Source organism: Nomascus leucogenys, chromosome 13, assembly GCF_006542625.1.
Source record: "Nomascus leucogenys isolate Asia chromosome 13, Asia_NLE_v1, whole genome shotgun sequence".
Classification (NCBI taxonomy): domain Eukaryota; kingdom Metazoa; phylum Chordata; class Mammalia; order Primates; family Hylobatidae; genus Nomascus; species Nomascus leucogenys.
In genome coordinates, this window is record NC_044393.1 from 78,702,634 (window position 1) to 78,730,296 (window position 27,663).

At 47.1% G+C, this 27,663-nt stretch overlaps 1 protein-coding gene across 2 annotated transcripts in view; it reads right to left on the reverse strand.

Moving 5' to 3' along the window:
- Nucleotides 1-19,553: 19,553 nt before the first annotated feature.
- Nucleotides 19,554-27,663, reverse strand: part of UBE2H (ubiquitin conjugating enzyme E2 H) — a 121,818-nt gene continuing 113,708 nt past the window's right edge. For both annotated transcript variants that reach the window (XM_003261322.3, XM_030825578.1), the window contains one exon: nucleotides 19,554-23,891. In XM_003261322.3, the coding sequence (XP_003261370.1) occupies nucleotides 23,767-23,891 (125 nt within the window). In that variant the 3' untranslated portion in view covers nucleotides 19,554-23,766. The remainder of the gene's footprint in view (nucleotides 23,892-27,663) is intronic.

Here is a 27,663-nt window from a genome sequence, read left to right on the forward strand (position 1 = left end):
ATATAAATATTCTGTTTATCCATTCATATGTTGATGAACACTTGGGTTGTTTCCACCTTTTGGCTCTTGTGAATAAGGCTGTTACGTAAATTGGTGTACAATATTTGAGTCCACAGGAGATTGGTTAGTCTTAATGTGGTACATCAAGACATTAAGAGTTGGTTAAACATATCTAACACAATGGAATATTATACAGCTGTTAAAAAGAACAAGGCAGCTCTGTATGTGCTGATATAAAAGTATTACTATGTAAAACAAAGCAAGATGCAATGCAGTATGTGTGATTTGTTTTCATTTGCACATGAAGAATATGTTACTGGCTGGGTGCAGTGGTTCACACCTGTAATCCTAGCACTTTGGGAGGCTGAAGGAGGTGGATTGCCTGAGGTCGGGAATTCGAGACCAGCCTGGCCAGCATGGTGAAACCCCATCTCTACTAAAAATACAAAAATTACCAGGCCTGGCTGGGCGCGGTGGCTCACGCCTATAATCCCAGCACTTTGGGAGGCCGAGGCGGGCGGATCACGAGGTCAGGAGATCCAGACCATCCTGGCTAACACCGTGAAACCCTGTCTCTACTAAAAATACAAAAAAAAATGAGCCGGGTGTGGTGGCTGGCGCCTGTAATCCCAGCTACTCGGGAGGCTGAGGCGGGAGAATGGTGTGAACCCGGGAGGCGGAGCTTGCAGTGAGCCAAGATCATGCCACTGCACTCCAGCCTGGGGGACAGAGCAAGACTCCGTCTCAAAAAAAAAAAAAAAAAAATTAGCTGGGCGTGGCAGTAGGCGCCTGTAGTCCCAGCTACTCGGGAGGCTGAGGCAGGAGAATGGCATGAACCTGGGAGGCAGAGGTTGCAGTGAGCCGACATTGCGCCACTGCACTCCAGCCTGGGCGACAGAGCAAGACTCCATCTCAAAAAAAAAAAATCTGCTACTATATGCTTCTATACACAAGGCTCATCTGTAGGAGGGTATCTATGAAGCTGTAAATACTGGCTGCCTCTAGGAAAGGAATCTGAGCATGAAAGAGTAGTGGGGACAGGGGGCTTTGCTTTCCACTGTATAATTTTTTGCAACTTTTTGAAAAAAGTACATTTTTTTTTTAGAGTCTTGCTCTGTCGCCCAGGCTGGTGAGCAGTGGCATGCTCACTGCAACCTCCACCTCCCGTGTTCAAGCAATTATCCTGCCTCAGTCTCCCAAGTAGCTGTGATTACAGGCATGAACCATCACGCCCAGCTAATTTTTTTTTTTTTTTTTTTTGAGACAGAGTCTTGCTCTGTCTCCCAGTCTGGAGTGCAGTGGCACCATCTCGGCTCACTTCAAGCTCCGCCTCCCTGGCTCAAATGATTCACCTGCCTCAGCCTCCCAAGTAGCTGGGATTACAGGTGCATGCCACCATGCCCGGCTAATTTTTGTATTTTTTGTAGAAACGGGGTTTCGTCATATTAGCCAGGCTGGTCTTGAACTCCTGGCCTCAAGTGATTCTTCCACCTAGGCCTCCCAAAGTGCTGAGATTACAGGCATGAGCCACGGAATCTGGCCAGCTGATTTTTTGTTGTTGTTGTATTTGTTTTGTAGAGATGGGGTCTCCCTATGTTACCCAGGCTGGTCTTGAACTCCTGGGCTCAAGCAATCCACTCACCTCAGCCTCCCAAAGTGCCGGGATTACAGGCATAAGCCACTAAGCCTGGCCTCTTTGTGAAATTTTGTACTGTGTTTATGTATTACCTATTTAAAAATAGTATTTAAAAATAATGGCTGGGCGGGGTGGCTCATGCCTGTAATCCAAGTGCTTTGGGATGCCAAGGTGGAAGAATCACTTGAGCCCAGGAGTTCAAGAACAGCCTGGGCAACAAAGCTAGACTAATCTCTCCAAAAATTTTAAAAATTAGCAGGGCATGGTGGCATGTGCTTGAGGTCCCAGCTACTCAGGAGGCTGAGGCAGGAGGATTGCTTGAGCCCAGGAGGTCAGAGGCTGCAGTGAGCTGTGATCATGCCACTGCAGTCCAGCCTGGGCAACAGAGTGAGACCCTGTCTCAACAACAACAACAAAAGAAATCTAAACAGGCAATCATTTCAGATATTATGACAAAATGATGGTCTAGGCACACACCATCAGGATGTACCATCCAGATGTATGAGAAAGCAACAGTATTTGTCTTAGTCTATTTTGTAAGAGAATACCTGAGACCAGGTAATTTATAAAGAACAGAGATTCATTTCCTCTTTTTTTTTTTTTTTTTTGAGATAGAGTCTTACTCTGTTGCCTAGGCTGGAGTGCCATGGCACAATCTCAGCTCATTGCAACCTCCGCTTCCTTGGTTCAAGTGATTCTCCTGCCTCAGCCTCCCAAGTAGCTGGGATCACAGGTGCCCGCCACCACACCCGGCTAATTTTTTGTATTTTTAGCAGAGACGGGGTTTCACCATGTTGGCCAGGCTGGTCTTGAACTCCTGACCTCAGGTGATGCACACGCCTTGGCTTCCCAAAGTGCTGGGATTACAGGCGTGAGCCACCACGCCCAGCTAGGAACAGAGATTCATTTCTTACATTTCTGGAGGCTGGAAAATCCAAGGCTGAGAGGCCTGCATCTGGGCTTCTGGCTGTGTCTGTCATCCCATAACAAGAGGTAGAAGAGCAAAAAAGCATGAGAGAGAAAGAGAGAGAGAAAGAGAGAGAAAGCAAGAGAATACCAAACTCGCTTTTATAATAAACGCACTCCGCTGATAAGGACATTAATCCACATGCAAAGTCAGAGCCCTTGCAAAAGGTCCCACTCTCAACATTGCTGCACTGGGGATTAAGTTTCTGACACATGATCATTGAGGGACACATTCAAACCATAGCAGTATTTTAAACAATATGGTGTCCAGCAAAACAAAAGCTTCAATAATTGAAACAAAATTAAGAGTTTGGAAGTAGAGCTAATGAACATAAATATTTGATGTGAGAGAAAGCACGTTTGAAAGCAAGGAGGTAGGAAAAGTGAATCTCCATCCGTCTCTCTCCCTAGGTCCCTAGGTAACCTCATTCAATTCCACAGGCTTTCAATATTACCTGTGTGCGAATGACTCCCAAATTGGATATATCCACAAGGCCCTGCCCGTGAACGCAGGACGCATTTCTATAATTTCCTGCCTGACATTTTCACCTGCTGAGTGATCCTCTTAAACCTCACCATATCCTTCCCTCCCAAATCCCTCCTCTGCCTCCTTTCTCATCTCAGTAGGTGGAATTCTCACTACCTGGTTGCTCAAATAGAAGTCCAGGCTTCATCATCAATTCTTCTTTCTCTCCCCAGCACATCCACTCCAAAGCAAGCCGGCCCCCTCCATTGGCGCATCCTTGCCCAGGCCACCATCTCTCCAGCCTGGATTGTGACACTGCCCTCTGACTTCCATGCATGCCCTCTATCTCCTTTCCTCTCCTCTCCTCTCCCCCTCCCCTCCCCTCCCTCCCCTCCCTCCCCTCCCCTCCCCTCTTCTCTATTCTTTTCTTTTCTTTGACGGAGTCTTGCTCTGTCACCCAGGCTGGAGTACACTGGCACTAACTCAGCTCACTGCAACCTCCGCCTCCTGGGTTCAAGCGATTCTCCTGTCTTAGCCTCCCAAGTAGCTGGGATTACAGGCCTACGCCACGACACCTGGCTAATTTTTATATTTTTAGTAGAGACGGGGTTTCACCATGTTGGCCAGGCTGGTCTCGAGCTCCTGACCTCAGGTGATCCACCTGTCTCGGCCTCCCAAAGTGCTGGGATTACAGGCGTGAGCCACCGCACCCAGCCAATATATTTTCCATATGGCAGCTGGAGATAACATTAAAACATTTTCAGTCAGGCAAGGTACCTCATGCCTGTAATCCCAGCACTTTTGGAAGCCAAGGCAGGAGGATCCTTGAGCCCAGATGTTCAAGAGCAGCCTGGACAACATAGAGAGACCCTGTCTCTATTAAAACAAACTAGCCAGCTGCGGTGGTGCGTGCCTGTAGTCCCAGCTACCTGGGAGGCTGAGGTAAGAGGATCACTTGGGCCCAGGAGGTTGAGGCTGCAGTGAGCCATGATCACGCCACTGCACTCCAGCCTGGGTGACAGAGCGAGACACTGTCTCAAAATAAATTTTAAAAATAAAATAAAATAAAATGTTTTTCACATCCACGTTCACCTGGCCTGTCTCCCCCCGACCCTTCCGAACCCCGCTCCCATCTATGGCATTCTGAAGGTTCATTGCCTCTGGGTACAAAAACCTTCAGAGATGCAAACAAACGCATAATTTGAAAATCTGCTTTGGGGATGCCTCCCAAATGCTTAAGCAGGCCTATAAGGTTCTGGGCCTTTCCTTGCCATTTCGGTGTATCTGTTAAGGGTGAAGCAGGGGTTAAAAACTGTACTTTCGGCCGGGCATGGTGGTTCACGTCTATAATCCCAGCACTTTGGGAGGCCAAGCAGGCAGATCACCTGAGGTCAGGAGTTCAAGACCAGCCTGGCCAACATGATGAAACCCTGTCTCTACCAAAAATACAAAAATTAGCCAGGCATGGTGGCAGTGCCTGTAATCCCAGCTACTTGGAGGGCTGAGGCACAAGAATTGCTTGAACCCAGGAGGCGAGGGCTGCGGTGAGCCAAGATAATGCTATTGCACTCCAGCCTGAGCGACAGAGTGAGACTCTGTCTCAAAAACAAAAAACAACATCAAAAACCTGTAGTCTGTGGCTCACGCCTGTAATCCCAACACTTTGAGAGGTCGAGAGGGAAGGATGGCTTGAGACCAGGAGTTTGAGACCAGCCTGAGCAACATAGGGAGACCCTGTCTCTAAAAAAATAAAACCTGTTCTTTGGTCCTTGTTGGGGCTTCAGAATTCAGGTACATTGTAGAATGGGGGTGGGAGGTGTGGGGATGATGACATTTCGCCTCTTTCATACTCTAGTGTTATTGCTTTTGAGAAAAAGTCCGGCGGGGCACAGTGGCTCATGCCTGTAATCCTAACACTTTGGGAGGCTGAGGCGGGCAGATTACAAGGTCAGGAGATCAAGACTATCCTGGCCAAAATAAGTGAAACCCCGTCTCTACTAAAAATACAAAAATTACCTGGGCTTGGTGGCATGTGCCTGTAGTCCCAGCTACTCAGGAGGCTGAGGCAGGAGAATTGCTTGAATCCGGGAGGCAGAGGTTGCAGTGAGCTGAGATCACGCCACTGCATTCCAGCCTAGTGACAGTGAGACCCCATCTCAAAAAAAAAAAAAAGAAAGAAAGAAAAGGAAAAGTCCTGTGAGGCCAGGGCAAAGCTGGCATCAGTAACAAAGACTGAATGTTAAAAATAGCTTCATCTCCACACCACCCCACTCCACTGCCCAGCCATGTTTAAATGTAAGAAATTCTTTTTAGGTTAGTCTCAGTATCCATTCTTAACATAGATGATTGTCTGAGAAGAACTTTTCCTAAAAGAATTGAAACAATATACGTTAGACACTGATTTTTCTAAACGTAATTGCAATGTTTTGGGAGGCTACCACATTTTTTGAAGATAGATTGGTCAAAACTCAGTTTCATAAATTCTATATGAGTGGGTTTTCTTTCTTTCTTTTTTTTTTGAAACGGAATCTCGCTCTGTTGCCCAGGCTGGAGTGCAGTGGTGCAATCTCGGCTCACTGCAAACTCCGCCTTCTGGGTTCAAGCAATTCTCCTGCCTCAGCCTCCCTAGTAGCTGGGATTACAGGTGCCTGCCATCATGCCCAGCTAATTTTTGTATTTTTAGTAGAGACAGGGTTTCACCATGTTGGTCAGGCTGGTCTCGAACTCCTGAACTTGTGATCTGCCCACCTGGGCCTTCCAAAGTTTTGGGATTACAGGCATGAGCCACTGTGCCCAGCTGGGTTTTCTTTTTTAAATGAACATGTGCTTTAATGAGTGACATATTTTAAAATCTGTCTTCTCATGTCATGAAACATGACTTGAAAATACTGTTCCAATTATAATTAACCTTCATTTTATTTTGTCTAATAAAGTGTTTAATATTTTCTCCCATTAGGAAAAATAGAATTATTTGCCAGCTGACAAACTAATTAGTTCTATGTTTCTTTTTTATTAAAGTTATTATAAAAGTTAGATCATGATGTCTAACACAATTAATCGCATTATTTCTGACTTTCTTTTTTCTTTTTTTTTTTTTTGTTTGAGACAGGGTCTTGCTCTGTTGCCCAGGCTGGAGTGCAGTGGTGTGATCTCAGCTTACTGCAACCTCTGCCTCCCAGGTTCAAGCGATTCTCCCGCCTCAGCCTCCTGAGTAGCTGGGACTACAGAGGTGCACCATCATGCCCGTCTAATTTTGTTTTGTATTTTTAGTAGAGATGGGTTTTCACCTCATTGCCCAGGCTGGCCTGTCTCGAACTCCTGGACTCTAGTTATCCTCCCATCTCGGCCTCCCAAAGTTCTGGGATTACAGGCATGAGCCACCACACCTGGTCTTGTTTTTTTGAGATAGGATCTTGCTCCCAGGCTGGAGTATAGTGGCACAATCACGGCTCACTGCAGCCTCGACCTCCCTGGCTCAAGCTATCCTCCCACCTCAGCCCCTTGACCACAGGTGCACCACACCTAGCTAATTTTTAATTGTTTTGTAGAGTTGGGGGTCTTACTAGGTTGCCCACACTAGTCTCAAACTCCTGGTCCAAAGTGATCCTCCTGCCTCAGCCTCCCAAAGTGTTGGGATTATAGGCGTGAGCCACCAGCCTGGCCCCCTGATTTTCTAATACAAGATTTTTGTTAATTATTCCCCAAAGGGAAACCCAGAGTATGAAACACACTTGAGCACACATTTATTGAAGGAATACTATACCTTCAATAGATTCTTCCCATAATCTTCAAGTCATAAATTATTTATCATCTTAGTAACACATTAAATTGCATAGATACACAATAAATAATGAGTGTAAGGAAAAATTATCCAAAACATGGAAATAAGGCAACAGCATGACTGTCTTTTCACCCCTGCCACCTTGAAAAAAATTTTTAAGTAGAAATGGGATCCCACTTTATTGCCCAGACTGGTCTGAAACTCCTGGGCTCAAGCAATCCTCCTACCTCAGCCTCCCAAAGTGCTGGGATTGCTGGTGTGAGCCATCGTGTCCGCCGTGGGATTACTCAGTTCTCTAGGAAAAGGTATCTGTGTTTGACTGCTTGACTGTTGCTTAGGGACCACACTCTGTGAAGGTACTTGTGAACTTGCATATTTTTGCTCAGGAGATATGCAAATTATTTCTGTTGTATAGAGAAGGTAACCTCAAAGATTACAGTTGTGTGTGTGTGTGTGTGTGTGTGTGTGTGTGTGTGTGTGTGTGTGTGTGTGTTTGAGATGGAGTCTTCCTCTGTTGTCCAGGCTGGAGTGCGGTGCCATGATCTTGACTCACTGCAACGTCCACCTCCCAGGCTCAAGCAATTCTCCTGCCTCAGCCTCCCGAGTAGCTGAGGCTACAGGTATGCACCATCACACTCAGCTAATTTTTGTATTTTTAGTAGAGAAGAGGTTTAACTATGTTGGCCAGGCTGGTCTTGAACTCCTGACTTCAAGTGATCTATCTGCCTCAGCCTTCCAAAGTGCTGGGATTACAGGTGTGAGTCACTGCACACACCTTAGTTTCCTAACCCTTTGGAATATGCTAGGTTAAGCAAGGTTCCTGTAAGTGAAAAAGTAACATGTATAATTTACAGCTACTCGATAAGTCTTAGTTAAGCTTTCTTGGTATACTTGCCGGAAGTTGATGAAGGGAATTAACTTTAGTGATTGAGTAAAAAAAAAAATTGTTTTGCAAATCAGGTGAGTTCTACTTCTTAGCTTTCAGCAAATTAGAAGAGAACTGAATAGATTTGTCAGCAGGTAGATCATTAAAAATAATTTGTGATGATAGATTATGCTATGATTTTGGCTATAATTCAGAAAAAATTCAGGGAATTGATTGAAATTGCTGTATTCAAAGGGGAACACCACACACCGGGGACTGTTGTGGGGTGGGGGGAGGGGGGAGGGATAGCATTAGGAGATATACCTAATGCTAAATGGAGAGTTAATGGGTGCAGCACACCAACATGGCACATGTATACATATGTAACAAACCTGCACGTTGTGCACATGCACCCTAAAACTTAAAGTATAATAATAATAAAATAAAATAAAGAAATTGCTGTATTTGAATGCTTTGCATTCCCATCTCCTTATTTATGTGAACAAAGTTTCTCAATGCACACATCTTTAAAAATAAAAAAATAGGCCGGGCGCGGTGGCTCACGCCTGTAATCCCAGCACTTTGGGAGGCTGAGGCGGTCAGGAGATCAAGACTATTCTGGCTAACACGGTGAAACCCCGTCTCTACTAAAAATAGAAAAAATTAGCTGGGTGTGGTGGCGGGCGCCTGTAGTCCCAGCTACTCAGGAGGCTGAGGCAGGAGAATGGCGTGAACCCGGGAGGCGGAGTTTGCAGTGAGCCAAGATCGCACCACTGCACTCCAGCCTGGGCAACAGAGCAAGACTCCATCTCAAAAAATAATAATAATAAAATTAATTAATTAATTAATTAAAAATAAAGCTGACTAGAAGCTGCGTGCATGGGTGAGCTTGTCAACTGGTGACCTTCACCAATTGTAATCTGATTGGGCCATTTCATTGGGACACTCCTAATGTTAGTATCTTTGGGTCCTTTCTCTTGGGTCTGAGTACTTATAGAGGAGCCCTTCCATTTCCTGCCTGAATGGAATAAGCCTTGCTCCCAGGCCTGTGGGAACTGAGTTAGGGAGGGAGACTGTGATACCATTCTGCATGTTCACTGTCACTTTAAACCTAGATTTTTGGTATGGTAATTTCCCCTCAGCTGTGTTCATATCCCCTCCTAGCAGAATCCTCTAGTCTTCTGCTCAGCTGGGAACGGGTCAGTAGCCTGGGTACACAGAAGTGGGGAGGAGCTCTAGACCCCTAAAATGTCTTCAGCTGTCTTTTTTTTTTAAGGCGGGGTCTCACTCTGTCACCCAGGCTGGTATGCAGTGGTGTCATCACAGCTCACTGCAGCCTCAACCTCTCCGGGCTCAGATGATTCTCCCACCTCAGGCTCCCAAGTAGCTGGGACTACAGGCCGTCTGCCACCACACCTGGCTAATTTTTTTGTAGAGATGGGGTTTCACCATGTTGCCCAGGCTGGTCTCCAACTCCTGGCCTCAAGTGATCTGCCCATCTCAGCTTCCTAAAGTGCTAGGATGACAGTCATGAGCCACCGCACCTGCTGTCTTAAGCTTTCAACTTGACCTCCTGTTACAGTCCTTCGTTTACCCCTCACTGATCAGAGGAACCTGGAACCACTGATCGTTGGGGTGGCCGTTTGCAGTGTTTTGTTTTTAATCTATTAAGTTAGTTACTACAAGTACACTTGTTTTCCAGTTTTCAATGGGTTGTTTGTTTGTTTGTTTGTTTTAGAGACAAGGTCTCACTGTCCCCCAGGCTGGAGTGCAGTGGCACAATCATAGCTCATGGTGACCTGGAACTCCTGGGCTCAAACAACAAGAATCTTTTTGTTGTTGTGCTATTGTTGGTTTGCCAATGTCTACTCTTCCTTACTTTCTGTGTCTGTGGGTTATGTGCCTTGCCCACTTTTGTAACCCTCTACTGTCATTTTAGTGGGGTTTTGGTGTCGGAGGAGTGAGATTAACCTGTATGGTCAATTGGCCATCTTTTTTTTTTTTTGAGACACAGTTCTACTCTGTCAGCAGGCTGGAGTGCAGAGGCGCGATCTTGACTCACTGCAACCTCACCTCCTGGGTTCAAGCTATTCTCCTGCCTCAGTCTCCTTAGTAGCTGGGATTACAGGCGAATGCCACCATGCCCGGCTAATTTTTGTATTATTACTAGAGACAGGGTTTTGCCATGTTGGCCAGGTTGGTCTCAAACTCCTGGCATCAAGTGATCCATCTCTCCTGGCCTTCCAAAGTTCTGGGATTACAGGCATGAGCCACCACAACTGGCCACTGGCCATCTTTAATTGAAGGCCACCTTCTTCTATTAAAAGCTTTGGTTTAGATTTATTCTTTTATCTGCATTTTTGGAAGCCTCTCTTCCTAAGGCTCAAGATACCACTTTTCCCATTTTGGCTACTGCAGACTCTAAGAGGACATGGTAAACTTGGGCTCATAACTGCACCTTTCTGTTCCTCACCTTAATACTAAAGATGTGTTATTAGTCAGGATTATTGATAGCAAATGACAGGAAGGAGCTTGATGTTTTCCCCTAAAGGAGAAGTCCAGGGAAGTTCTCAGGCAGGCTCTCCGCAACCTGGCTCTAGTCTCACCAGCTCTGAGCTTTGCAGCCCCAGAGGAAAAAGGCCCTTCACTTTCCCAATGGTTTCAACAGAAGCCCCAGTCATGTGCCCCTCTCTGAACTGAGTAGGGGACCTGACTGGCTGGCTGGGTCAGAGGGCCCCACCACTGCGGGGAGAGGGAGTTTTGGAGTTAGCTTCCAAAAACCACTTGGATGAGGTGAGGGAGGCAGAGTTGTTCCCTCAAATAGCATTGCAGTACTGATACCAGATGAACGGGGAACAGATGCTGAGTAGGCAGAAATAACAGGTGTCCACTGCAGGGTGATCATACCAGCCTCATGGCCTTGCTGTAAGTTAAACCCTTAGCTGGGTGCCTGAAACATTAAAACACTAGCTGCTGTTGCTGTTGTTATGACTGTCACTGTTAACAGGGAGACTTTGTGGCTCGCCTTTTTATCCTGAACAACACATTCCTTTGCTAGGGCCAGAAACAGGCACAGAGCCTGTTTCCCTCAGCCCTCTGGCCATGCAGTTGGCAGCGAGGTTCAGCAAAGCCTCCTGATCCCATGCTCTTCTCTCAGATGGGTCTCCTCTCCTTATCATTCCCCAGTTCATCCCTGCCTCCTCCTCCAGGTGTCACACCTTGGCCTCACCCTTCTCACTGAAAGAACACACATGTACTTTGCCACATACTTAGCTGCTATCTTGGAGTGACTACTTGGAGTGCGGGTGTTGTTGCTTTGTGATGGTTGCTCAAATAAATTATAAACTGCTTGGGACTGGGGCCAGGGTCTTATATGCCTCCAGCTAAACCCCTTTATCCGAGGCCTAGAATGCAAATCTGGCCACACACAGGATCCAGTAAGTCCCAGGCAATTGAGGGGTCTAGCTTGTTTCAAGGCCTGGAGGGAGGACATCAGATCATGGAGCATTTGTCCCATCTCTGCCAGTTAAGGACTGGGGTCTGCTGCTAGTCACTGTGACAGAGCCTGTTCTATATGTTGGTAAAGCCAACCTCTCCTATTCCTTAGTAATATTAATAGAATCCTGATTTTTTAGAATTGCAAAATTTCAAATATAGACCTTAAGACTTTTACTAAAAACAGACTAAAGGCCGGGTGCAATGGCTCATGCCTATAATCTCAGCACTTTGGGAAGCTGAGGCGGGTGGATCACTTGAGGTCAGGAGTTTGAGACCAGCCTGGCCAACATGGTGAAACCCTTCTCTACTAAACCATTCGCTACTAAAAATACAAAAAAAAACAAAAATAGCTGGGTAGGGTGGTACGCACCTGTACTCCCAGCTACTCGGGAGGCTGAGGCAGGAGAATCGCTTGAACCCAGGAGGTGGAAGTTGCAGTGACCCAAGATTGTGCCATTGCACTCCAGCCTGGGCAACAGAGCGAGACTTCATCTCAAAACCCAACCAACAAAAAAACAGACTAAAAAAACCTTTATTATGAAAAATGTATAACCTATGTAAAAGAGAGAATGATATAAAGAATGGCCACATAGCCGTCATTCAGCTTTAACACATGGCTAACCTTGTTTCTTCTATTACATTCCCACCCCATTATTGGATTATTCTGAAACAAGTCTGGACATATAATTTCATCCATAAATTCAGTAAGTATTTCCAACAGGTAATTTTTGAACATATACACTAGTAAATATATACATATGCACAATGTCATATAAAACACAATACCTTTATCACAAAACACAACACCTTTATCACCTATAAAAAAATAATCACCAGGTGCGGCAGCTCATGCCTGTAATCCCAACACTTTGGGAGGCCAAGGCAGGAGGATGGCTTGAGCTCAGGAGTTTGAGACCAGCCTGGGCAACAGGGTGAGACCTCACATCTAAAAAAACACCAAATAATTACCTGGGCATGGTGGCGTGCGCCTGTGGTCCCAGTTACTTGGGAGGCTGAGGTGGGAGGATCACTTGAGCCCCGGAGATTGAGGCTGCAGTGAGCTATGATTGTGCCACTGCACTCCAGCCTGGGCAATGGAGTGAGATCCTTTCTAAAAAAAAAAAAACATAATTTATTTATCTCATAACATACTACTTATTGTTTAAATTTCCCCAATTGTCTCACAATTTTTTAAAGAGCTGACTTGTTCCAATAGGTTCCAAAAATGCAAGGTCCACGTTACACTAGAACCCCAATTTTATTCAAGGGCGCAGTGTGCCCAGGCGAGGAAGTATATTTCCCAACTTCCCCGAAGCAGGGTGTGGGCCTGTGGCTCAGTTTGGCCCAAGAGGTTTAAGTGGAAGCATGGAGGAGGCTTCCAAGACTCCTTAAAAGGAACTGGCAGGCCGGGTGTAGTGGCTCACGCCTGTAATCCCAGCACTTTTGGAGGCCGAGGTGGGTGGATCACTTGAGATCAGGAGTTCAAGACCAGCCTGGCCAAGATGGTGAAACCCCGTCTCTACTAAACATACAAAAATTAGCTGAGCATGGTGGCGGGTGCCTGTAATCCCAGCTACTCCGGAGGCTGAGGCTGGAGAATCGCTTGAACTTGGGAGGTGGAAGTTGCAGTGAGCCAAGATCGCACCACTGCACTCCAGCTTGGATGACAGAGTGAGAACCTGTCTCAAAAAAAAAAAAAAAAAAAAAAAAAAAAGGGCCTGTCGGCTGAGAGATGAGCACCTTTTCTCTGGAGCTCCAGCCACCGTATTGAACCATGAGGTGGCCTTCCAAATGGAAGTCAAAGCTAGAATGACAGATAGAAAGAATAGGAAACGAATTTCCCATTCCATTCTTATTTCGTCTTTATTATAGAATCATTTAAGATTAGATTTAGTTGTAATAAGTAGAAAATTAAAAAATTTATAGCAGTGCCTTAAATATGCTACAAATTATTATTTTTTGAGACAGGGTCACGTTCTGCAGCCCAGACTGGAGTGTAATGTCACAATCTTGGCTCACTGCAGCCTTAACCTCCTGGGCTCAAGTGGCCCTCACACCTTAGCCTCTCTTGTGGTTGGGACCACAGACGTGTGCCATCACGCTGGGCTAATTTTTACATTTTTTGTAGAGACGGGTCTCCCTATGTTGCTCAAGCTGGTCTGGAACTCCTGGGCTCAAGTGATCCTCCTGCCTTGGCCTCCTAAAGTGTTGGGATTACAGGCGTGAGCCACTGTGCCCGCCCTATTTTTCTATCTCACATAAAACTAGTTAAGAGATAAGCAGTATGGGGAAAATACAGCGGTTCCAAAAAACCACAGACTATTAGGTATCTATTGCTGCATAATGGATTAGACCCAAAACTTAGAAGCTTAAAGCAGCAAACTCGCATTCCCATCTATTTCCCAGTTTCCGAGGGTCAGGAGCCCGGGAAGCTGCTCGCAGGCTGCTGCGGCTCAGGATCGCTGATGAGGCCTGCCGCAGCCATTCTCAGCTGCACCGGGTCCGGGCATCCACAGCCGGCTCACGCGCTGGTGGTCGCCAAGCCTCAGCTCTTGCTGGCTGTTGGTTCAGGGCTTCGGTTCCCAGCCAGGTGGGGCTCTCCAAAGGAGAGGGCAGCTCAAAACAACCCGCTGGCTTCCCCCAGAGCAAGTGATAGGAGACAGGAAGAGGAAGCTAGAGAGAGCCCTGAAGGTGGACGTCGCAGTCTTCACTCAATCAATCTCCGCAGGGAACGCCCTGCAGGCCCAGGTATCCTTCCTGTCCCTTCCTCCTGCCCCTGTGCTCCAGGCCCCCCAGGCTCCAGCCCTGCAGCCCGAGCCCCACCCACTATCCTCGCCTCCCGCCCTGCCGCTCGGCCCTCCTGCTTCAGGTCTCTGTCTCTCCCTTTCTCCCTTTCCCTCTCTCTGTATCCTTTACTTTGTGCCTCTGATGCCTGACCTGGCCCCAAGCCAGCACTCCACCATCCCACCCCCTTGCCGCCGTGCCCCCCGGCCACGTGCCCCCGGGCCAGCCAGAACGCTGACCCCTCCCCCTGAGTCCACTCCCCGCTCCCCGCACAGCCCGGGCCACGCCCTACCCGGGTGCCCTCCCTTTACCCAGCTCCTTCCCATCTAGCCCGGTCCTGATCCAGCCCCCTGCTCCAGGATGCGCCCTCCTAGCGGTGTGTGAGGCTTTCATGACCCTTCTTCCTCCTTTCCCGACAGATCAGCGGGGGAGGTGGGCTGAACCGCCCCTCTCGTCGTCACCCCTGCCTTGGCCGCCCCGCCCTGCTGGGAGGGTTTGGTGGCCGTGGCTGGCACTGCGGCAGTGCCCATGTCAGCTCTGGCGCCTCTACCGAACTCCCTGTTTGGGGGGCTCTTTCCCTACAAGGGTCACGTCGATGAGAAATCTACGTCCCTCCCTGCCCGGTTCCCACCTCTCAGGTGGGGCAGATGCCAGAGGCCTCCCGAGTCTACGCCCGCGGGCCACTTGGACCGCCCCGCCCCGGCCAACCCCGCCCCACCCAGACTCCCGCCCGCGAGCGGGTGCCGAAGCACGCCGCACGTACGCCACCTGGTGGCCATGGCGGGGACTGCCGCGCGGACTCCGCAGCCCCGCCCCACCCCGCCCGCCCCGCCCAATCCCATCCGCTCAGCCCTTCTCGCCCCTGCCTGCTCACCTGCTGGGCTGCGCTGTCCACGCCTCGAGCCCGGGCAGCTCCAGTTCCGCGGAGGACAGGTGTAACCCACAGAGTGATTCCCTTACCGGGGCCTGCTAGGCTCCGGCCCACGAGGCAGGGCTGACGGCGTTCTCACGTCCTGGAAGTCACGGCCCCAAGGCTCCCCTGACTGCCAGCTCCGGCCTGGCCACCCAGTCCGCCCCCAGGGACCGGACTGGGTGCGCCGTCCACCCTTCCAGTCCCTGGAACATTCTCTGCGGATTGGGAGGTTCTGGGTTCTGCCGTAGATTCCCAAGCAAAGTTGCTCCTTTGCTCTTGTCACTTGCCTGCTTCGTGGTTTTTGTTTTTGGTTTTGATTTTTGTTTTTGTTTTTGAGACGGAGTCTCGCTTTGTCGCCCAGCCTGGAGTGCAGTGATGCGATCTCGGCTCACTGCAACCTCTACCTCCTCAGGTTCAGGCGATTCTCCTGACTCAGCCTCCGGACTAGCTGGGATTACAGATATGTGCAATCATGCCCGCATAATTTTTCTATTTTTAGTAGAAACGGGGTTTCACCATGTTGGCCAGGCTGGTCTCGAACTCCTGACCTCAAGTGATCCACCCGCCTTGGCCTCCCAAAGTGCTGGGATTATAGGCGTGAGCCACCGCGCCAGGACTGCTTCTCTAAAGATCCCTGCAGCACGGAGAGGCTGCTAGGGCCCGTGCTTCTGAATAGGTAGCCAGCTGTGGCTACTGATTATCACATTTTTCGTGGTATATAATTTTAATTAATTTTTAATTTTAAAACGAGTGTAAATTGTTCTGCAAAACAACTTTGTTTTGTAGGACTATGTGGCACTTTAAATATTGAAAGTGTTGCGTCCAAATTGAGATGTGCTTTGTGAAATACCCCCTGGATTTCAGAGTTAGCACAAAAATAAAGAATTCAAACTATCTCATTCCTTTACTGTGAATTACATGCTGAAATTTTTGTTCTTTGAGACAGAGTCTCACTCTATTGCCCAGGCTGGAGTGCAGTGGCGTCATCTTGGCTCACTGCAACTTCTGCCTCCCAGGTTCAATTGGTTCTCCTGCCTCAGCCCCCAAGTAGCTGAAATTACAGGTGCCTGCCACCATGCCTGGCTAATTTTTGTATTTTTAGTAGAGTTGGGTTTTCACCATGTTGACCAGGATGGTCTCGATCTCCTGACCTCAGGTGATCCACCCGCCTCGGCCTCCCAAAGTGCTGGGATTCAGGAGTGAGCCACGGCGCCCGGCCTCACGCTGCAATATTTTTGATATATTGAGTTAAATGAAACATTTAACATTTTTTAAAAAAACGTGGCTACTAGAATGTTTTTAATGATAAATGTAGATCACATTCTATTTCTATATTTCTGCACTAGGAAGTGGGTTTGAGGTAAATCAAGAGTTTTATCTTCTGACCCTACTGCAGGCACCAGAGGTTGGCGACACCATTGTCAGTGGAAATGGGGATGTGTATGGGGAAAGGTCCTGATCCTGAGACCACGCCCATAGAGTGAGCCCCGGGCAGGTCAGTCAGGGAGCATCGCATCGGGCCCAGGCGGCATGAGGTTCACAGACACAGGTACCCACAGCCCCAGTGGGCATTGGGGGCAGGCACTGAGCCTGGCACAGCATGATTCTTGGAAAGAACACGTATGGATGGCCTGAAGACCCAGGTTCTAGCATGGTTATGCCACTGTGTGACTAAGCCACTTGGCACAGCACAAGCAGTTAATGTCCTGGTCTACTTACCGAAGGGCTCACTGCAGTGAGTGAGGCTAGCGAGGGGAAGCCCTCTTCAGCCCTGCCCATGGTGGTCCTCTCTGGAGGAGGGCATGTTTCTGGAACCCTGATTTGTTACCAGCACATAATTTTCAAATTGGCAGAAACGTATCGTTTAGCCGGGTGCGGTGGCTCATGAGGGCATTCTTATTTTTGTGCTAACTCTGAAATCCAGGGGGTATTTCACAAAGCACATCTCAATTTGGATGCTACATTTTCAACATTTAAAGTGAGAAGTAGTCCTACAAAACAAAGTTGTTCTGCAGAACAATTTACGCTCGTTTTAAAATTTAATCCCAGTACTTTGGAAGGCCAAGGTGGGCGGATTGCTTGAGCCTAGAAGTTCAAGACTTAGGCAACATGGCAAAACCCCATCTGTATAAAAAATACAAACATTAGCTGGACGTGGTGGCTTGTGACTGTAGTCCCAGCTACTGAAGAGGCTGAGGTGGGAGGATCAGTTGAGACTGCAGTGAGCCATGATTATGCCACTGCACTGCAGCCTGGGCAACAGAGGGCGATCCTATTTCAAAAAAAAAGAAAAAAAGAAACGCAGCTTTAAAAGCCTTGTCCTATGCGTGTGAACACACGAGTGGCGTGCAGCAGGCCCTGATGCGCTTACAGAACTGAGGAAAGTGGAGGCGAGGCTGCCCACGAGGAGGCCAAAGCTTCTCCAAAGAGCCTCTTGCTGTGTGCTGGCTGGCCTTGGCGGCCAGGACCCCAGGAGAGGAAGCTGAGGGAGGCCTGAATGCCAGCCGCACCCGGCATCCAGCACACCCTTCTAGGTTCACTGTCAAGTACGGGCAGCCAGAAGGGTGTTTTCTCTTAGGGAGTCCAAGTCTGTTGTTGCCACCTCTGACCCCTCGACACCAGGTCCTGGGAGCCAAGTCTTGAGCCCCAAAGAGCTCTGAGGAGCCCAGGTCCACAGAAGTGCCCTTTTTTCGAAAATAAACACCCTTGACTACATAGGTACACACACACACACACACACACACACACACACACACACACACACACAGCCAGAGGGAAATGCTCCTATCTTTTATCTTCTAACATTAAATCCCTGGTCAGGATAACTATTCAGTTCCAAGACGTTGGGGGGCACACACACAGTACACCCTGAGGCCCGAGAGAGCAGGCTTGGGCCCAAGTTGCACTGTCCGGGACTTAGGGGGGGATGAGTCCCTGAGATGCTACTTACAAATAGGGCTGCTCAGCCTGCCAGAGGGCTGCAAGGCCTCTACAGCTCCAGGGATTGTGGGAGTCACAAAAATCCTTTGTCTTGGTTCTGGGTGGGAAGCGTGACACCCCCAGATCCAGTGTCACAGCCACTCATTCCCAGGGGGACAGAGCAGCCTTCAGAGCCAGCAAGAAAGCTGTGGGGCTCAGAGCCCACTAGCTTTCTTTTCCAGGACAATGTGCCTCAGAAACCCCAGTCCCCTTCCCAGGAAAGGAACAATGACTTGGGCAGGTAGTGACAAGCCACCTGCCACTTGGGAAACAGCTAGACTGTGGCTGAGAGGGTGAGTGGTGCTGGGTGAGATTACCGGGGTTGGTGGAGGGGGCAGGTCAGGGGACCCAAGTGCCAGAGACTACACTGAGACTTCTCCTGGGAGGGGTTTAAAAGCAGCTGCCTTATTGAGATCAATGGAATGACTGTTCACGTGACCCATGTACCTCTTAAGTCCCCTTCAGGCTGGAAAGTGCTCTACACCCCCAACGCTCTTTGAGTCTAAAAACTCTAAACCTGTGTTGAAACCTTGGTGTTTCGTGGTTAATATACAGCACCTTCTCTTAGTTACTCTATCCTATGACGGGGCACTGTTTCGCAACCTGGGTAGAGTTGAGTCACAAGGTGGCAGAGTCAGAACCTACTAGTCTAGGGATGTCGGTTTACAGCTCAGCACCCAAGGTCCATGAAAGCCCAGTGAGGAGCCTGAAGTTGCACAGCTAAAGGAAGGGCTGGGACTCGAACTCATGGCTCTGTGGTTCAGTCCTTCGGCTAAAGGGTCCATGAGCGCCACTCACAAAGAATGTGTTGAACGTTTTGCTTCTGGGCTCTGGAGGCATCCAGGGTAGCTGGGGGGTTCCCTGCCAGTGGGGAGGGAGCAGGCACTGGCACACCATTCCTCAGTAGCCCCACCTCATTCAATCTGGCAGGTAGGTATGAAGCCGGGTCAACTGGCGCGAATGCATCAGGATGTAGGGAAGGAGAAAAATGAGTTTAGGGGAACAAGGAGAAAACAGTGGAAAAGAGCTGGAATGAGAACACGCGAACAAAGCAACACTATTTCCTTTGTCTTAAGGTCCTGCTAACAAAACCGTCTCCATTAGACTGAGCGGCATCGCCATCTGGTGGTAACCAAGGGCAAACGCTTTAGAAAGGAATCGAAATGCTGGTCTAATCCAGCGATTAGCGTTTTACCATGCAAAACCCACCGTTCCTCATCTCCCAGGAGGCTTAGCACTTGGCAGAGGACCACCTGTTTAAGGCAGATCGGCCCCAGCAGGAAGCTGCACTGTCCGTGAACTCCAGGCCACAGAGTATCCTCACTCGGCGTGAGTTGACAGGGCTTACGTTTAGGCATGGGGGTAGACAGGGACCTTCGGGCTTTACACGGCTCTAGTGGAGGAACCTCACAGCTCCGTTCATAGCCAGCAGTCGTGCATCTGAGTTCCAGATTCAAGGACAGGCCTCTGGGCAGAGCCTCTTGGTTATTACTGCCTAAGGGTGCCACTCCCTTCCCAAACTAATTTAGTTATCTGCATTCTAAGCTGCTCAGCCAAAAGAAGCCAGCGTCTGCTGCTCAAAGGAGCCAGAACAGAGAGGGTATTTTAGAAAACCAGCTGAGAGTAATCATGAGGGCCATTATCTTATTGATCAAGGTCCAGCCATTTGCCAAGGTATATACACGTTTATTTAAAAAAGTTTACAGTTTTCATTATACACAACTATTAAGAGGTTATAGTCAGAGGAGGCATGTGTCCTGTTGACAGACGTGCCTACTAGATCATCACAATGCAAGGAGAAAGGTGGAAGGGAGGAGACAGGGCGAGGAAAAATAAGCGATAAAAAGCTTCAGATTTCAGTTAGGGGCTGGCAGTCCCTTTTATCTTTTCAAGTATCACACAGTATGTACCAAATACAATCCATAAATAATGGCCATATCTTCCCAAGCCCACAGCCAAGATGAGTGTTAGGCTAAATTCAGAGCCCTGGCTCTTCCTCAGATGAGTGGAAAACCTGAGCATGACAGGGCCGGCTCCCCCTTCTCAAAAGGCTTCCTCCCACTCATCCCATCCCTAACAGAATCGCCGAGGTGTTCAGGGGCCAGAGAAAGCACAAACATGGATTCAGAAGTCCAAAGAAATGCAGTTCGTTGCGCCCAATCAGAGATACTTGATTTCATTCAACAAGGCTGGAAGCCCAGTTGGGAAGTCGATAAAAAATCTTGCTAACTTTTTTAAATGGCTTTTACTTTTCTAAGTCACTGAAACGAGGAAGGGCCACATGCCATTTAAAATCAAACACTAGTTCCCAGAGACTTGGTGTCTAGAAACTTGACCCATAGAGGCTAGCGGAGGATCTGTCTTTCATGATTCTCAGCCATCCCAACGGGAGGCCTAACATAAAGCATGTGCTAGGCCAATGCCAACTAGGACTTCAGGGGGCCTCTGGAGAGAAAAATTCCTTTGAGACATTCCTCAGGAGCTTAGATCAGCCAGCTGGCAGTCAGAACAGCTTTTGAACTGGATGAGAAATGTTAGGTACTGGAGAGATGATATGGCAACTCCTGATAATGACCTCACTAGGATAAAATGCTGGTTGAAACTGCACAGTAACCTCAAGGAGGGTGATGAGATTGAAGACAAAGCCAAATGCCAGTGTCTAAGATGGCTACCACTGACCCTGTGCCCACAAGCCCCTGGTGCTGGGGCTTCCAGAGGGAGCCCAAAGGTGGTGGATTCAATGTTGCCAGGTTGCAACCATCTTGCTCATTGGTGTTTGGCAAGAGCTTGAGCTCAGTTATGTGAACAGGGGCAAAGAATGGCTTGTGCTGGTAAAACACAAGGGAGGATCCAAAAACTATGGGCACTAAAAAGGGGAGGGAAACCGCCAGAAGTGGCTCTGACATGCTGCCGCTGCCACCAACCTCTAAAGCCAAGAACGTAGAGCCTCTGCCCAGGGATCTGGATGCTTTTCTGAGTGTTGGAAGGGCAGCCTGGAAAGGCATTTGGTGGTGAAACACCCCTGGCTCCAGACTCACGCTACCATCTATTGTTGGGGGCCCAGAATCCTTGGATTCACTGCCAGGCCTTCTTCCAGATCTTTCTGTACCTGTGTGTTTGGGCTCCTACTCCCACCTCTCCCAGACGCAGGGAGGGGACAAAAAGCGTAAGGGACTCTGTTCAACCCAGCAAAAGTCAGTTTCCCAGTGGAGAGGCAAAGCCCCACCCAGAATGTAAACATGCATGGGACCAAGGTTAGTGCCCAGACAGGACAGACTTGCACAGAACAAGAGGGCACAGTGGGATCCATGCGGCAATTACAGGAGCTTCCAGCGCTAACAGAGGAGCCTTATCCCACCTTCATCATACAGACTTATATGGACACACACATACTTTCTTGCTCACTCACACGTGTGCACACATACACACACACACACACACACACTCTCTCTCTGCAGCCACACTCAAATCTGCTTAACTCCTACAACCTTCCCCAGCAGGTCATTTGACAATTCTGCATCTTCGGCTCTCTGGTGCTGGGGCTCTGGTCAGAGGCGAGCCAATGTCTTATCATAAGAGAGATGTGGGATTAGGTAAGGGGCAGAGTCATGGCACTGCTCACACACCTTCCCGAAACTGGGGTCTATTCAGTTTTTTGACAAGATCAAAAGCAATTCTTAATGGGTCATTATTTTTTTTAGGTAATTAGAACACTATTGTTTATACAATATTGAAAAAATACAATTTTTTATTGTTTGAACTCAAATCACCACCCAGCACTTTAAGCCTACCCTAAATAGCACCTACAATAAATGTCATAGCACAAGCAAACTGCAAAGTCAGCAGGTAAGCAAGTTAGACAGTGCCAGCAGAGACCCTCCCTCCCCCAAAGCAATGAGAAGACAGCGTGCTAGGTAAGAGTGAAGTACACCATTACATGTTAAATAGTTAATACTACCCTTCCAGCAAGCCACAGATGCTAGATGGATAACTCAGTACGGTTAACTAACCACAGCCCTACATCACTGCACTTTTTTTTTTTTTTTTTTTTAAAGAAAACCTTTTGTTTCATGCCCGTAATTAACATAAAGTAAGTAAATTCTTTGTCTTTTTATTTAGGAAAATAATCATGCTAAAAGCAAGTTGTACTTTATATAGATTTTCAAACAAAAGATTGATTGTGCTTTTTGAATAAAAAAGATAGGGTATCTTCCAACCTCACTGACTTAAACCTCGTGGAATACAGCACTTCTAAACTAAAAACACACGTCAAAAAGAAAAATTAAATAATCCCAGTGGGATGCTCAAAAATCGTCTTTAGAAGGTTTTAGGATTGGCTAATTCGGCTATTATCTTATTGGCTGCGGCAAAAAAAGAATACAGAGCTGCTGTATAAAATTTCTCCAAACTCCCCTCCGAGTTCAGCAGGCAACATTCAGATTTGAAAGAAACTCTGCAGCAACCTGGACAGATGGTTAGCTGAGTTGACATTTGATTAGCAGGCATTTTAAACTGATTTCCTCTTAACATACACAGGAGAGAAAACATTTTCTTCCTGCAGGGCATGTTCTACTACATCATATTTCTGAATCCCTTCTTCCTACTCGGTCACTCTCTAAAAAAAGCTGGTTTGTTTTTCCCATGTAGGATCACTCTGGGTACAAGAACCTTTATTTGTTCCAATTATTATTTGTTTTAAATTTAGAACCTGTGTTGGGTCTAAAATGCCCATTTCCCACTCCCACAAGCAGATGATGACCAGGCTGCTGCCAAGAGCAGCAGAAAAAGGGAAAACCAAACCAAAGCGTGAAGGCAAGTACCCAGTGCTTTGCAGTCACCACATGGGTCGTCTTCTCAAGTCTAATGGTCCATGAGCGGCTTGTCCAAGGAGGCGGCCGCCTCTTGGTAGGTGAAGATGAAATCTGCAACCCTTCTAAGCACAATACACACACACACGCACCAAAAAAATAACCCCCCCAGAAACACAACCCTCACATTTAAAGCTCTTAAGTTCAGGGTAGCGGTCTCAAACTGCCAAACACTAGGATGAGGATGTGACTCTGCATGTGTTTTGGATGAGAGGAAGCATTGTCCCAGTCACTTTTCTCCTCCTGTGCTGTCCTTTCAAAAACAAGTCTGGATTACACGCTCTACCCCAAGAAAAAGAACTGCTTCAGAAAACACTTCTCCAAGTTTCTCCAACAGAACACTGTGGCTGCAGGGCCTGGTAGTGTGAAGGGCAGGAACTGACATAAAAAAACGTACTTAAAATCAGAGTCAAAAAATGGTTTTAAGTTTTAATACTCTAATTAGCTCCCTGTTTTATACTGTAACTCCACAGAAGACATAGGGCCACCTAGGATTCACAGGAAGGAGCAGCTCTGATTCTTATGTGGCTGGCTCCAATGCCCCCACAGCAGGCCTCTTCCTCCCCAAGTTTTTCCTTTCCATTTCAAAAAAGCACTATTTTATCTTCACATCCAAGAGCTGGTTGGTTTGGTTTGTTTCTTTGGAACCATCAATAAAAGAAGCGATTTTTTCCTGTTTTTTTACTCACATCTACCTATCAGAGCGGCTATTTCCTTTGACAGTTCAGTAGCACACAGGCTGACTTGGCCACATGGACTCATGAATGCATGCATTCAGACCGCATATTGCTACCAAATGGAATGTGGGAATATGCTATGCACCTCAGGTTGAGAAATGACCAAGAAATCAAGATCTAAAGGGTGATATATAATATATATATATCAATGCTATTATTCATAAAAACCTTGTTTAGTAATAAAAAAAATTGCTTTGTTTAAATATGAATATTATAGTCTGCTTCTCATGGTTAGGAAATAATAGTCTTTCTGAAAAGCAGGTGCCTTTTCTACTACAACTCCATATCCTGGGCCTCATCTTCGGAAAAGTCAGACATAGAGCTCTCCGATGAGCTGTCCCCAGTACCCTCTTCCTGTTCTTTCAGCGCCTCCTCCGTGGCGTATTTCTGGATGTACTCTGCATGGGGTGGGAGAAAGACAACAAGGGCAGTGAGCGGGCAGGCATGTGCTTTGGCGACCCCAAAAAGCTGGCAAGGCTGGGGAGGTTCAAACTTACCTTGAACACCAGGGGGGACAAAGATGACAGTAATCATGATCACTACAGCTAAGGAGAATCCCATAGGGAGACTTCGTTGGGACAGGGTTTCTGCATTTTGCCCCCTGAGGGAAGGGGTACTGGGAATAGCAACACAGCAGGCTCAGCTTGCAGGGGAATACGTGCGCTGCAGCACCCCAAGAACTCTTCAGGGACCGGGGAAATGGGAGCCCCACGCTTTCTTTCTACTTTCAACTCCCAGACAGTACAGGACCAGTCATGATTCCATAGTAATTTATAAGGAAATCCCTCATCATTTTTAGATCTGCAGTTATATAATTAGTCAGCCCAGGTCTATTATTTTAGGAATCGATTTTAGTCTAAACAGATCCTGCCTGTCAGGTTTTTGAAGCAGCTGGCAAAAACCATCGCTCAATGTGCTCAGGACTAAGCTGCTATATGGAGACACCCCTCGGCTCTGAGTGATTTTTCCATGTATAATTTACCTGAAGGTAGATTTCCGCTGCTACAGCCTTGGTGGAACCCTAGGCTGAATAAGACTGCTGAAACTGCTTTTAAGAACTGCCGAATAAACAAACTGGTTCCTAAAAACTCTAAGTGCATACTGTTTTCAAGTGAACAGCCTCCACACAATAGGAAAAGACAAGACAGAAACCTATTCAAAATGCAAGCCACACAAAAACACACCCTTGTGGCTTTGTTTTTCCTCCTATAGTTGCAGGGACTCACTGCAATAGGAAGATAAGCTGAATGGCCAAATGGGCCTACCAGATTTGAATAACTAGCATAGGGCCTAGCTAAGAATGTTTTTATATTTTAAAGACTGTCTTAAAAAATAATAAACAGAATGTGTGATCAAGGCCACATCTGGCCAATGTGGTCCTTTACAGAAAAGGTTTGCAGACTTGAGACTTAGAGCCCTTCAAATTCATTATAACAACATTTTATGCTAATGGTTTTGATGAGATTAAAGTAGCCCATGATTAGGTAGGAATTTACCTTAATTTACATTTTAGAGTAAGAGAAATGTTTATTCAAACTTTAACAATTTTATTTTTAACCTCTAATGGGTTGGCTATTTTGCATCTTCCTTTGTAGAAGATAAATATTGACATTTTTTTTTGACACTAGAATTTGATACTATCAGCCCTCTTTAATGTATTCAAGGAAACAAATGCATATTAAGTACTTACTAGGACAAGGCCTTTGAGAGAGAGAAAGGAAGAGCAAGGTCACCAATGAGGAGGAGGAAACGGAGGAAGATAAAAGGAAGGAGCTGCTGAGTGTCACCAGAGGGAAGCAGTTACGGAAGAAAAACGGCAGCTATGGCATAGGAGAGGCCACTCCAGGGAAAGGCTTTGCTTTGTTGAAAAGTAAGTGGCTGGGATGTTTAAACACAACCTTAAGAGAGAACTATGGCCAGGCGCAGCGGCTTATGCCTGTAAACCCAGCACTTTGGGAGGCCAAGGCGGGTATATCACCTGAGGTTAGGAGTTCGAGACCAGTCTGGCCAACATGGTGAAACCCCATCTCTACAAAAAATACAAAAAACTAGCTGGATGTAATCCCAGCTACTCGGGAGACTGAGGAAGGAGAATCACTTGGACCCAGGAGGCAGAGCCTGCAGTGGGCCGAGATCACACCACTGCACTCCAGCCTAGGTGACAGGGCAAGACTCCGTCTCAGAAAAAAAAAAAAAAAAAAAGAGTAAAGGCAAAGATGTAGATTCCACTCAGTATCAGAAAGCCCTGAATGGCAGGCAAAGATGTCACCCAGCAAAGGGTTTTGAGCAGGGAAGTGACAGCTTTAGACAGCTCCAATGGTGCCCAGTGCTACAGGCTATCCAATATTTAAACACGTTTTCAAACATGTACTATAAGACAGCGCCAACTAAATATGAACACTGACTGTGTTAGGTGTGTTGGGTTGGTGGTGACTGCCACACAAATGGAAATGTCCAGCAGCAGCTTGGGAGAGAGGCCAGGCCTAGACACACATTCAGAAATCATCTCCCTGGAGGGGACTGACTGAAGCTGTGAGAGGTGAAACAGCTCCTCAGGAATGAGAAAGGAAGAGAGGGAGCCCAGGGACCTAGTCCTAAGTGAATGATCACATTTAGGAAATGGAATGAGAAGTTTCCAGAAAGATGAGGGTAAAATGTAACACTTGCAGAAAGGTCCAGCAAAATGGGACTTGAGAAGAGTCCAAAGGATTGGGAAGAAATGAGGGCACAGATTAAGCAGAGGAGGGGAAAAAAACTACAGGAGTTTAAGGTGAGGACGTAAGAAGTTTGAAAATGAAAGGGAATAAACAGCATGACTCCTAACGGAGCCCACAGGAGCAGATCACTGCTTCTGAAACAGGGAGACCTCTGATGGGGTAGAGGAGGAAGACTGCATTGGGAGCGGGCAGGGGGTTGGGGGAACAAGATCACAGGTTGGTGGTGGGAGTGAGTTTGAGAAATGAGGAAGGGTGTCTCTTCTTTATTTCCCATAGTTAGGAACAAAGAAAAGATGCAGGGGGAAGGGAGAAGATATCAAGGCACAGTAGGAAGTGGGGGTGAACTCAGGTCTGATGGCCATGATTTTCTCAGATTACTAAGGAAGACAAAATGATAGCCAACATGAACATTTCCGAAGGCTAGGGTTCCGTACGCTGGAGTGAGCCATTCTAAGATAAATGTAGGCTCGGTTCTTTTTGTAAATGGGACTATAGCAGATATGTACTGAAACAGGGCTACTGCTAAATTGTTGAGACAGAATGCATATGTGAACTAGAGAAATATACTCTGCTCCAAGATATCTGTGGTTTGCAGACATTGCTAAGTGATTCCTATGTCAAAATTTTAATATAGTCTCATAACAGCACTTTATCTGGCTGAAACTGACTGCCTTTTTCTTCAAATACATGTTTGCTTAGCTATATATTTTGCTACATTAATTAGATATTAATTTGTAAAGCACTTGAGATCTAATTAATTACAGTAAATTTATTTCTGCTTTATCTCAACAACAGCTCCAAACAATACCCTATAGAGACCTTGGAGGAAGCATTAGAAAACAAATAGAAGAAAAGCTATTGTTTCACGAATAGTCCCTGTTTGCCTCATACCTGCACATTTCAGAGTGAAGACCTGCACATTCAAGCTCTGGTAAATTACTTCTACTGCCACCTCTTGCAAATGTACCTCAGAGAGGCCACACGTTTTGAGGAAGCCAACATTCTGGACTGCTATGCAGATAGGCCCATCATGTGAAAAACTGGCTAGATACTAATGCCTGCCATTGGTTAAAAACAGCAGTTATTTCACAAACTTTGAATTCCTTTGCTTCTTGGTGGAGCTTCATGTATCTAGACTTTTCACTATGAAAGTTCTGAAACATACACAGAGGTAAAATGGAAAATCCAATGAACCCAGGTGAAGCTTTAGATTTTTTTTCTTTTTTAAAGACAGAATCTTGCTCTGTCACCCAGGCTGGAGTACAATGGCACAGTCTAGGTAGGCTCACTGCAACCTCTGCCTCCCGGTTCAGGCGACTCTCCTGCCTCAGCCTCCCGAGTAGCTGGGACTACAGGCGTGTGCCACCACACCTGGCTAATTTTTGTATTTTTAGTAGAGATGGGGTTTCACCATGTTGGCCAGGCTAGTCTCGATCTCCTGACCTTGTGATCC